At 35.1% G+C, this 13,483-nt stretch overlaps 1 protein-coding gene across 1 annotated transcript in view; it reads right to left on the bottom strand.

Moving 5' to 3' along the window:
- phlpp2 (PH domain and leucine rich repeat protein phosphatase 2) overlaps window positions 1–9,384 on the bottom strand; it is a 73,485-nt gene extending 64,101 nt beyond the window's left edge. Inside the window, exons 1-2 of the mRNA XM_058783075.1 lie at window positions 9,077–9,384; window positions 2,915–3,192 (exon numbers count right to left, since the gene is read on the bottom strand). Of these exons, the coding sequence (XP_058639058.1) occupies window positions 2,915–3,192; window positions 9,077–9,241 (443 nt within the window). The 5' untranslated portion in view covers window positions 9,242–9,384. The remainder of the gene's footprint in view (window positions 1–2,914; window positions 3,193–9,076) is intronic.
- Window positions 9,385–13,483: the final 4,099 nt, after the last annotated feature.

The following is a 13,483-nucleotide window of genomic DNA, read 5'->3' as shown; positions in this document are numbered from 1 at the left end:
AAGAGATTGAACTCAAGAATAGAAGTTAAAAAAATTATTAAATGCCCATGAGAAGGATGCAATAATAGAATTAGCAAAGTTAAGGCATGACCATTGGGCAGCGAAATGCTCGTTGGGTCAGCAAGGTCAGAAAAAACAGGTGGAGAGGAAAAGACACGTTAACTGCAAAAGAATTAAGAATTAAGGTGAAGAATTAGGTGAGAAACCATCAGGAACCATTTAGTCTCCAGCACCATCATTTTCCAGAACTGCAACCTTCCTGGAGTCTCCAGAATTACAAGGTGTCAGGTTCTCAGAGACTTTGCTTGGGTAAAAAATTCTTTAAAATGGCCCTCACATAAGAATAACATGCTGAAGTGTTGTGAAATACATGAAGACTGATTTTGTATAGGCTTTATGGACAGATAAGTTGAGAGTGACTCTTGAAGGACCAGCATCACATCCTCTTGTGCCACTGTTTGAAGAATTTATCTTCCAGAATCTGGCAGAAAGTTTTAGGAGCTCATTTTTAATCAATCCTGCAAGACAGACTTTTCAGGATAGGAGATGAACTAAAATCAGCTCCTAAAACTTACTGCCAGATTCTGGAAGATAAATTCTTCAAACAGTGGCACAAGAGGATGTGATGCTGGTCCTTCAAGAGTCATGCCTTAACTTTGCTAATTCTATTATTGCATCCTTCTCATGGGCATTTAATAATTTTTTAAACTTCTATTCTTGAGTTCAATCTCTTTTTTGGCTCATTTTATCTGTAAAGGAAAACCTGTCTAATAATTCTGCACACCTGAAATAAAAAGTTTCTGACTATCAGCCTTCACGGACAATTATATATCACTTATAAATTATTAAATACAAAATCAATAGTAGTTATTAAGATTGATGTGGTTTGGAATTGGTAAAATGTTCTTGGAAAAAAAATATGACCAGAATATCAACTTGCCTAATAATTCTGTACACACTGTAGTTATATCAACATTATACAATTTATATTATTTATATATTTACAGCTAAGTAGTAAATAAACTGCCATTGGCAAAAATAAGTTAGCGGTCATCGAATGAAAATATTTGAGCACAGAAGTAGCAGTAGACCAATCAGAATCAAGCATCTCAGACAATCGTGTAATTTTTATTTATTTATTTTTTGTCATTTTAAATATTCTTTAGAAGAGTTACTATAATTCATTCACTGTATAATTTTTTTACCGTTTCTGTTTCATAAACACAGAGATGAGTCAGGCTTCACAAATAAACTATCAGCAACACATAAATAGAAAATAAAACATTTTTTCTTGTGTTTATAATTTTCACGTTCTAACCAATACTTCCAATATTCACAAATCATTCACACAATTTCGACAAATCTCATCAGTGTATTAGTCGCAGGTATATCAATCCACAACAACAATTCAAAACGTCACAGAAAACCAAGTGTTAAAGTTTGCATGGTACAAAAACATTTATAAACAAACACACGTGAAAAAAGCACACTTTAGCATTCTTTTAAAAAGAGTACTTATTAAATTTGAACTAAACTAAATTTAAAAAAAAAATTCAGACACTTTATTGCATCGTAACTGCAATTTAATGAAATATAAGAATTTATATCTCTATTAAATGTGGTTAGAACCTTAGAGTGTTTTAACCCTCTTAAGCAGGACTTAAGAAATATTAACGTAGGACTTATGATAAACTTTAACGTTATTGAAACTTGTTCGCCATGCATTTAAATACATTTGCAATCACTCATTTGTAATGATGAAGTTTTAATTTAGTACATTATAAATACAATATTGAACACACAACAGTTAAAATTATAATATAATGTTATATTATAACATTACATATTATATAACTACAAAATAAGCAATAATAAAATTAAAACGCTTTACATGTGCTTTAGTATGTTCACACATCAAAATAATTTTAAAGCATAAGATTTTTAAAACAATGACTTAAAACTTTTAATTTGACATTATTACAAAGTGCACCACTTGAGCATGTTAAGCAACGCTTAAGTCATGAAAGTGTATTTCTTAAGTACACTCAAGTAGGCTTTTATGCCATAAATATTACATTACCTGCAAAAGTGGCTTGTTAAAAATATACTTTGATTTGAAGTACACTGCAAATGCATGTTCAATACAATTACGTGCACTTCTCACACTCCATCCTTACTGTCGAACCCTGAGATAAGACGAGCATGTTCATGATGACGATATCCTGGAGGATCATTAACATTTAAAATATGACTGGTTTTGTTTTTGTTTGTCATATAAGTAGCCCGGGTATATTTGTAGCAATAGCCTACAATACATTGTATGGGTCAAAATGATCGATTTCTCTTTTATGCCAAAAATCATTAGGATATTAAGTAAAGATCATGTTCCATGAAGATATTTTGTAAATTTCCTACCGTAAATATCTCAAAACTTCATTTTTGATTAGTAATATGCATTGCTAAGAACTTATTTTGGACAACTTCAAAGGCAATTTTCTCAATATTTAGATTTTGTTGCACCCTCAGATTCAAGATTTTCAAATAGTTGTATCTCGGCCAAATATTGTCCGATCCTAACAAACCATACATCAATGGAGAGCTTATTTACTTATTTAGCTTTCAGATAATGTATAAATCTCAATTTTAAAAAATGGACCCTTATATGATTGGTTTTGTGGTCCAGGATCACATATCATGAGGTGCAAATGAAGGACCAACCCTACAACTCGCATAACCAGTCATTTATAACCAATAAGCGTCTGATATACACCTTATCATTTCTGATAAACACCCCGACCTGTGTGTGTGTGTGCGGCCCGACTGCTCCACAGCGCGAGTCTGATAAGGATTATTATCAAAACAAGACCTCGTCTAGCCAGAAAATTACAGCTGGGTGACTGAGCATCTGCGTTACCTGATTAAGTCTCCGTGCAGCTGCAAGTAGAGGCCCTGCACGTCTCTCTGAGCGCACAGCTCCTCGGCGGTGGTGTTGGTGGAGCAGAGCACCAGCTTCAGGTCCGGCTGGGCGCTGCTGGAGGTCTGGGGCCCCGAGGCTGGAGGCTGAGGCTCCGAGGCCCCGTAGAGACACACACAGCCTCGCTGAGCGTCGCCCTTCAGCCAGTCCCGCTCGCGAGAGCCGAAGCGTGTCTTCCTCGTCACACAGCCTCGACTGCCATTCCTCTTCATGTTTCGCTGTGGAGAAGAGTCTAGATTAGATGATGCTTGCGTTCTTTAGAGAAATTATGGCCTTCTAGAAATAAGGCCAAATAAAGTGTTTGAGTCCAAATCAGTCGTAGGAAATCATGCCTTGGTAACCACAAGTTGGTGGCTGTCGGGACTCCACCCTGCAACACAGAGCCTGTTTGAGAGACACCAGGCTTTGTTTTCGCTTGCAGAAAACGACGCTGGCGCAAATATTTATCCAGGGCACAAACACCCTGCAGAGATGTGTGAGTCGAGACCACTTCGGAGACGACATGTCATTAATAAGGCTGGTGAAATCATTTTCTGATGATGCTCGAACCACTACACACTGGCATCAACAGCTCTGAGTGTCTAAAATAACAGTGGACCTTTCGTTGTAAGGACAAAAAAATCTAAATATTGAACTTCTTTTGGGTTCAACAGAAGCAAGTCATACAGGTTTAGAACAACCTGTTAAATAATAATAATGATAATGATAATGACAATAATAATTACTACTACATTCCACAGAATAAATATTTATTTATTTATTTAAAGAAAGAAAGATTAATAATAAAAACACTTATTATTATTTATTTATTTATTTATATAGAAAGAAAGGAAGGAGGACAAAGAAAAAGAAAAAGAAAAAAGAAAGAAAGAAAGACATATTGGTTTGGAAGAACCGGTTTAAAATTAATAATAAAAACCATAAAAACACATTATTATTATTATTAATAATAATAATAATAATAATAATAATAAAACACTTATTTATATAGAAAGAAGAAAAGAAAGAAAGAAAGACAGACATGGTTTGGAAGAACCGGTTTAATAATAATAAAAACCATAAAAATATATTATTATTAATAACAACAATAATAATAATAATAATAATAATGATTTATTTATTTATTTATTTATATAGAAAGAAAGAAAGGTCATATTGGTTTGGAACAACCAATATAATAACAACAACAACAACAACAAGAAAAAGAAGAACAAGAACAAGAACCATAAAAAATAAATGTATTATAATTATAATAATAATAATAATAAGTTGTTCCAAACCTGATTCTTTCTTCAGTGAAGCATAATATAATATATAATGACTCATCATTATTAACCTTTCTAATCACATACTCAACTGAATAGAGAACTTTTTTTGTGACCCATTTCTATTTATAAACCTTTTTGTGCATTTGTTTACCTATTTTTGAATAATATTTTGGAATAATATCCATCCATAAAAGGTCACTGCTAAATCACCTCTGATTTCTGATCAGATTTGATCAATTTCTCATACATGCCGTCTTCTATGTCTACGTTTGTTCTACTCATTTAAATAATGTGGTAATAATAAAAATGAGCAGTATTTCACAGCTAACTTACCATCAATCTTCTTTCCAATCAAATCCTTTCTATCTGCACTCATCTGTCAAGTTAGGTTTACTGTAAGTGTGACATTAATAATAATGACATATTTGACATGTATTAATACTGATGAATGAGAACATTGCATTGGATTCTAATGCTGTGAATAATGAAAAGTTTTTTTTTTTTTTTAAATAGATAAGAGCAACTAGATAAGACAGCATGACTGTAAGAACACAGTGATCTAATTATATGGGGGGGAAAGCATTGCAAGCTCAACAAGGTAACTCTGCTTATTCACTCACAGGCAGGAGGAAGCAACTGACATCTAAATTTGTTCAGATAATCTATTACGATGCCCGAATATAATGACGGGCATATTTCCTGTAGGCGTATTATGTGAGGTGTATTGTGAAGATAATGGCCGTGGCATTATCATATCACTCACAACACATTCCTGCGTTCATAAACAGCTAGATGCAGCGGAATGGAACAGAACGCAGGTGTTTCAAGATATGGCAAGCTGTTTTAATATGCATTTAATTAAAAGAACTATCGAATTTAACGTATGTTTTTAGTATTTATTTTTGTATTACTACTAAGCAATCTAATCGTGACTAATATCTTTTTTCAATTTCAGTTTTCAGCCATGTGATCAGCTCTTTTTTTGAAATATGTGGAGGTGCAGAGCCTCAAATTACCAAAAACATTAAATCATATTGTTATTTTTAGAGATGCACCAATTACAATTCGATTCCGATTTTTTTTTTTTTTTATTACAAATTTCTGTTTTTTTTTTTTTGTTTTTTGTTTTTTTTTATAATACTGCAGTATGCATCTATAACTTTCTGTGAGTGCTGTTGCGCTCATTTGTTTTATTTCTGCAAAATCATCTGGCACGACATGAATACATTATCAGTCGCCATAAGTGTGACGTCAGAACAGACCGGCTCGGAACCGGCAGACTGACCGTGCATCTCTAGTTATTTTGTCTTTATATTGTGTTTTTTTTGGTCATATATTGTTAAAATGTATATACATATATATATAGTGAATAATAAAAGTAAAGTTAAAATAAATAAAATGCATTTATAAATTAAAAAAAAAAAAAAAAAAGTGTATTTTCATTCTTTTAAACTATAAGACTCAGAATTATACTATTATGTAAATTAAACAAGTCAATAAAAAACGTATTACTGTTACGCCAGCACCCCTTAAGGGGGGCACAAGCACTTTTTAACTAATTAATATTAATTATTTCTATTGTCTTTGAAATATGGTTAAAGTGTAGCTACTTCCCGATGTACTAACCCGCTTTTATGGTAAACTAAAATATATTTTAATGTAATTTCCATTGAAACTTGTTTGTCATGTATTTTTAAATATATTTGTAATGAAAAAAAATTTGTACATTTAAAATACTAACTTTAAAGGCAAAATATGCAAGAAGGCACATATTCAAAACAAACAGAGAAATGAAGGCGTAGATTGATGACGCCGTGATGGAGTGTGGAATCATGGGAGTTGTTGTCTTCATCCCCACAGCCGATGCAATCATGTCCATGGATGAGCTAACGTATTAAAGACTTAAGGTCACTGTAGCATGAAGCAGTGTGGGGCTGAAAGTCTTGGAAGTGAAACAAGGATGCTGGAGCGATTGCTAATGAAGGATGAGCGCGATACACGGCTCGAGAGCAGCAAAGCTTTTATTATGCCACAGTCGACCGCTTCCGCTTCTTCCAGTCATGCATATGTGGGGTAAAACAGTGCTGTTTTATCATACTAGATACATTTGACTAGTTAAAATAGCTTATTTATCTGGATTTAAACATTCTTCGAAACATTTGGGATAATACAAGTACACAAGTCAGCACAATATATAACACTGTTCTAGTGGTTTTTGGATATTTCAATAAAAAAAAAAAATTAACATATTGTGGCTTTAAATGTAAAATAGGCTACCTAAAATTCAAGACATTGGGGCAAAAAAAAAAAAAATGTATGAGTCCCTGTACGAGTCTCATTTTTATATCATATGATAAGTGATATCACACAGCAGCGAGAACACAAGTGCTGATTTTGTCACGAAGAGCACAAGTGCAAATGTGATTAACAGTTCAGTAAATAAAAAGTTAATATTGTGTTATATTTTAAACACAATATTGTGTATTTTTGCTCAATTTTGCCAACGAAAATATTACCTATAAGGCCACTGCAAAACTGTTGTGCGTCTGTGAGCAATAGCGGTGTTTACTTTCTGAATGAATCCTCATTATGAACGAATCGTGTGAACCAATGATTCACTGGCCTATTCACAGAGAGAGCCGTTTATTTCATTCCTGAATGAATCAGCCTTTTGAACAAATCGAATGAATGAATGACTCAAAGACATTTACTGCCACCTGCTGGCAATTTTAGTTTCTTCTTTAGAGTATCATTTCATTTAGGCTATACAATTATTATTATTATTTTTTTTAAACAACATTAAAGGGATAGTTCACCAAAAATCTTTTTTTTTTTTTTAAATCTGTCATTTACACTCATTTTCGTTTCAAACCTGAATGACTTACTTTCTTTTGCGCAACATAAAAGAAGATATTTTGAAGACTGTTGGTAACAAAGCCGTTTTGGTTACCAGTTACTTTCATTGCATGAACAAAAAAAATACTGAGATGCTTCTCAAATTATCTTTTATGTTCCATAGTTTAGTTTTTAGTTATGTTAGGCTGTTGTAGCCTAAACGTTTGTGTAATAAATTTTATGCTGAATCAAATAACATTTCTTTCTGTAAATTCCGAAAGGCAGTCCCAGAAACGCCATTTGAAACAGCCTTCGGTTTGCTACGTCACAAAACTCAATAACCAATCACATCAAGGGATAGATTCCTACCATTAGCATATCCCTTTCTCCATTTATACAAACACGGCGTGCATAGAGATTGCATGCAAAATATGCCAATCGGATTACCAGCACAAAACCAAAAATAAAAGAGCAAAAAACCCATGAAGCCGTGGTTTAACGTGAATTTAGACTAACTTGAATAATAACCCGCAGCAACAGTGTAAAAGTAGCCCGGAGTCAGACCCACCTCTCCTCGCATATGCTCACGGGCACCAATTAAGAATCACAAACTTGGCTGCATTCGAGTCTTCAAGGCATGTTGAGGACACAACATCGTCAAGTAAGTAACTTTAACGAGTGTTACAGTCTCCACTGTAGTTGTCCGCTAGTAAAAACAGTTTTATCAGTCATTATCCATGGATCAGGAGGCGCTGGCTGGTGCAACTGAGTGGAGGCGGGGTTAATTTGCATATTCATAGATCCGAGTATAGTACATGAGGAAAGGGTTTGGTTACAATCAAGCTATTTTAAGGCATGAGAAAATTATTTTCACAAGAAAAAAACATGTAATTTTGATGATCAAAGATGAGTTTTAAGGGATAAAATTTCTGACCACAGGGGGACTTTAAGAAACAAAGTCACGAACCTGTGCTCCAAGTACACTTATGTGGCCTTTTATTTCATCAATAATATATAATCTGCAAGTACAGTTTTAAAAGTAGTAATGCACCAGTTTGCGGTTGAATGAATGACTCAGAATCAGAGCGGTTTTAAATGTAGGCCTATAGTTATAAGCAATCTAATCGTGACTAATATCTTTTTTCATTTTCAGTTTTCAGCCATGTGATCAGCTCTTTTTTTTTTTTTTTTTTTAATATAAATATGTCGGGGTGCAGAGCCTCAATTTAATAAAAATTTGTTATTTTGTCTTTGCATTTTACTTTTTTTTTTTTTTTGGGTCATACATTATGTGGCCTTTTATTTCATCAATATTATATTATCTGCAAGTACAGCTTTAAAAGTAGTAATTCACCAGTTTGCGGTTTGAATGACTCAGAATCCGAGAGGTTTTAAATGTAGGTCTATAGTTTTAAGTAATGCATGTTAAAACAGCTTGCCATACTCAAGACGCGTTTTTAAAACTGTAACTAAACTACTTTTTCAGTTGACAATGTCATCATGTCATCATGTCAACAGTGCTCAGGGAGCCAGTTTCTAAAAAACAGCGAGACGAGACGCAATGACCACAGACGTCCATCTGACGCCGGTGTACAGAGACAGAAATAGCAATTACAAAATAGCCAGACGCCCCCTAACAGGTTACAGGCGTTACACTGGAACTATTCCGATACAGCCAATAAACTAAAAAGGAGAAGCGACATAAAGTGAGAACCATCTCTTTCAATCGAGATGGCATTGAGATCTAGACCATCTACTATCACAGGACGTGTCACAAAACCCAGTGAACCGCCTACACAGACAGCAAAACCGGGACCATAGGCGCGTTTCGAGACGCGGGGCGCGATGCTGTCTAGCTAGGGAGCTCGCTAGGCTTTGAGACGCGGTGGCGTGTGGAAGTGTTAAACAGATAATTGCCGATGCAGTTCACGGATTCACACGTACTTTGGCCCTGCTACTTAACAGCAACGTTGAGACCTAAACGGAGGTGGATCTGTACCTTTAAAACGCGTATTCCCGTTCCCGCTCGGGCTGTCGGTGCTTCATGCAGCACCGGGATCAGCGGCGCTCCGCTGCCCGCCTGGCCATCCTCCACATCGGCTGCATTTCTCCGCTCCGTGTCGGCGCTCAGGAGCGACCGCGCTGTGCTTTTCTCGTCCTTCATTTCGCCTACATCTGACGTCTTTCAGCACAGAAATCCAGATGTAAGATACCAATCGGCGACAGATAAATTCCAGTACAGAAGGCGGTAGAAAAAGCCCATCCTGATTTGATGAGACGCCATAGTGGGACTGAAGCGCACGGCTGTCAAATAAACCCAATCAATAAACATAAGGGGGCGGCGCTCATTATTATTCATAGAACTCCGCCCATTCCTGCACTTCCGCTGCTGAATTATTCATGAGAATACTTAAACCTGGAACCAGTTGTTCAAAAGCAATCTGATAGGATTTTGGCCATCGAATTGGATCAAATCTTGAAAATGGTTTGTTCAAAAGAAGAAAAAAATAAGGATTCTGAATTCGGATTAGATCACAAAATCCAATCTTGGTTTTGAACTGGATTAAATTTTCAGTTTGTGTTGTTCAAAACGTTTTTGTAAGATTGGGATACATTTGATCCAAAAAAACAAACAAAAACAAAAAAACTGGATTATTCTGATCCCAGCAACAAAAAAAACAAAAAAAGTATTAAATCTTTAAGACTGGTCCAAAAAATATTGACATTTGTAACATGTAATATATCCCCAAACAGATGTCAATATAAAACAAAAATATTATATCTAAAGTTTTCTTTTTTTTAATCACTGATTGTAAACTACATTGGCACAATCATCAGAGATGGACCAGTCAGAAGTAGTTATTTGTGTAAATGCAATGCAAACACTAGAGTGCAAAACATTTTTCAAGGGTTTCTTATAAATGACACTTCCTCCATCAGTCTGTACTGTTAAAAGAACATCAGGTCTGTAAATCTAGAGAGATTTGGAGTCATTCGCTCTTATCAAGAATCACTGACCTCTGTCACCCAAACTGGAATGATTAGCTCTTCTTGTGCAATGTGTTTTGAAGCAGTTAAACTTTAAACTGAACATACATTTTCTAGCAGGCTATAAATCACAGGCATATTGAAATAAATTTGAAGTTTTAGCAAGCATAAAGCAGAAAGTCCGTGACTGTAAACATGTCAAGGTAGCTGAGCAGGAAGATGAGGAAGAAATGAGGACTTACCAGTCTGACAACAAATGACATAAAACAGGTTATGAATTCATAGCCGTTTTCTCAGCTGTAACCACTTTTATATTCCGAGGACTGACGTCTATTTTAGTTATATGACAGTCACATTAAAACTAGGCTATCTAAAACTGTCAAAACTGATCTTGGGAACAATTCAATCTTTTAATATGAAAAATCATATAGAAGTGCTATTTAATCTCTAAAACACAAATTGATACTTTTGATTTACTAATAGCTGTCTGTTTTTTAGCGTCATTTCCACCACAACCAGCTATTTTCTCACTAACTAAATTTGATCAAATGTTAGAGCTTTAGATGACATGAGACATGTCATGTGTGAAAAAACCCAATGTAATATAATCTTATACCCACATGTTGGACATCGCTACATTCTTGGAACCTTTAATGTCCATGGAACCTTTTCAACGGACAAAAGATTCTTTATAGTGGACAAAGGCTCTTTAAATTTTTTAAATGTTCACGTTAAAAAAAAAAAAAAAAAGGTTCTTTTAAGAATTTTTCACTGAAAATTATTCTTCCATGGCTTCCATTTGGAACTATTATTTTTAAGTGTAGTGGACAGATTTAGTTGTTAGTTGATGAAACTAAATAAAATTGATAGAACATTTCCTGATCTCATCCTTGCAGATAAAGAAGGTTTTCACTGTGGTCTCAAAGACAATTTTATTAACTTTCACAATCTGTTTGAGGCCCCGTAGAGACCTTAATAGTTTAAAACTACAATCAGGTTTTATTCGTACTCTGATCAGACCCATGATATAAAACATGAATAAATGCAATTAATTAGCATCATTACTATGGTCGCCAGAAGCGACAGTTTAAAGTTAAATGCCTTAATGATGGATTTGTTTTACAAACACAGCTTATACTTCACAAGACGTTAACTGATGGACTGGAGTCGTGTGGATTATTGTGGTGTTTTTATCAGCTGTTTGGACTCTCTTTCTGACGGCACCCATTCACTGCAGAGGATCCATTGGTGAGCAAGTGATGCAATGCTACATTTCGCCAAATCTGTTCCAATGAAGAAACAAACTCATCTACATCTCGGATGGCCTGAGGGTGAGCACATTTTCAGCTAATTTTCATTTTGGGGTGAACTATTAATCGCTTCGATAATTACTGTCTGATGGGTTTTGATTTTGGTTGGAGGACATTTAAAAAGAATTTAAAGGGGAAAATAACAGGTTGATTTTTTTTTTTTTACAAATACAACACTGGAGTCAACTGAACCGAACAGAGGGTTAAGATGAAAAGTAATAGTATAGGATATGAAGAGTTATTGCATAATTCAGACATTGGCTTCTGCCATACTATTGCAGTTTCAAAGTTTAACACAAGAGGGTGACAGCAGACTACAGTGTGCGCTGAAATAAAACTCAGTCTAGATCATTTTGTACAGTGTTTCCCAGATTCTGTTCAGCTATAAATGAAGAAAACTAGTTATTTCCAAAACACAACACAACAAACATCAAGTTTGACTGTTTTATTATTTCATTTGATCATTTTCTCCAACCCAAAGACAATAACACACAGCATAAGTCTAAAATATCCCATGTCATTTTTATCCATCATCATGAACTCAGTCCAACACTCCTCGTTCCTCGAGGACATGGGACTGTGAGTCAGTTCAGCATGTCAAGACTCAATGGGGTCGTCCTCCCCTCCTGCACAAGTTCAGATGTGTTGAATAGCAAGTGTAAAATATCTGAGAAGGGGGCACATGTATAGATACACTCAAAAAAAAAAACAACCGATACCTTTACAGATTACAAAGGGATTCTGATGGAGAAGGCAATCGTCCAAGCATGTGATACAAAGTCCAGCTGGTCAAGCAGTTACACCCAGTCCCCCTGACTGACCGAAAGAAAACCTGCTTCTTAATGAATATTAATTGAAGAATCAACAGTATATTTCCAAATGTACAAAGGTCTGTGCATGTATCGCAAGATATAGTGAATAGTGGTGACTTGAGAAATCAAACTTAGCTTGCATTACTTCAGGATGTTTACATAAAGAGTAGAAATGACAATATTTACATTGCTCTTTTCACATGCGGCTGAAAAAAAAAAATCATCGTTTGGTGCTGAGAGACTCTGCAAGTTCACAGATGGCTGTTTCGCCCTCTTCAACGCGCAAACGTCTTAGTGTAAAAAGCAGCAGATTCAGAAAGTCCGATTTTGAAACGGCTGTCACGCAGTGCCATTTACTATTGTTACGCACCTCTCAACCACAGGCTGCCGGTTAATGTAATGCAAGTTCACTCAAGAGGCAAAAAACGTTCAGGGACCATGTTCTCACACCAGGGATATTTCGCTTTTCCCGACAGCATTTTATATGAAGTTGTGCCTCAACTCCACGTGCTTCAAAAAAAAAAAAAAAAGAGACCGTTTAGGAATATGCATGAGCCTAAACTGCATGGAAGTATCAGCAAAGATGGTTTTGGGGAAAACTGTAACTATAAACTTTGGTTTTTAAGCTTTCCTCAATGTAGCAATGTTACTATAAAGAGGTCTGAAGATACACTCTTAAAAATACCGATGCCATAGAAGAACCATTCAGTCAAAGGTTCTTCAAAGAATCATCTCTTTCTTATCTTCTTATAATCTTAAGAACCTTCTTTCGCCACAAACAACCTTTTGTGAAACGGAAAGGTTCTTCAGATGTTAAAGGTTCTTTATGGAACCATTTAGACAAAAATGGCATCTTGAAGCACCTTTATTTTTAAGAGCATAGCTCATGTCACTTCAAACCTGTACGACTTTCTTCTGTGGAACACAAATGATGATGAAACTAAAAAACGTCGCCATATAATGAAAATCAATGGAGTCTAGTCTTGATTTGGACAGTTGACACATTCTTCAAAATATATTCTTTTGTGTTCCACAGAAGAAAGTCATTTATATAGGTTTGAAGTGGCATGAGGGCGAGTAAATGACAGTTTTATTTTTTTTTAGGGGTGAACTATCCCTTTAAATTGCATTATATAAAACTGGGAGGTACATTAGGCAAGAAAAAAAAAAAATCAGCTGCAGGCCATCAAATTGAAAGGAGAAGTTATATCTGTGTCCATATGCAGCATTTCATTCTTTCAGTAGTACATGACTGCGATCCACCGCACATCTAATCAAAACAAAGCCAACTCAAGA

Source organism: Onychostoma macrolepis, chromosome 07, assembly GCF_012432095.1.
Source record: "Onychostoma macrolepis isolate SWU-2019 chromosome 07, ASM1243209v1, whole genome shotgun sequence".
NCBI lineage: Eukaryota > Metazoa > Chordata > Actinopteri > Cypriniformes > Cyprinidae > Onychostoma > Onychostoma macrolepis.
This window is presented reverse-complemented; position numbering and strand designations above follow the sequence as displayed.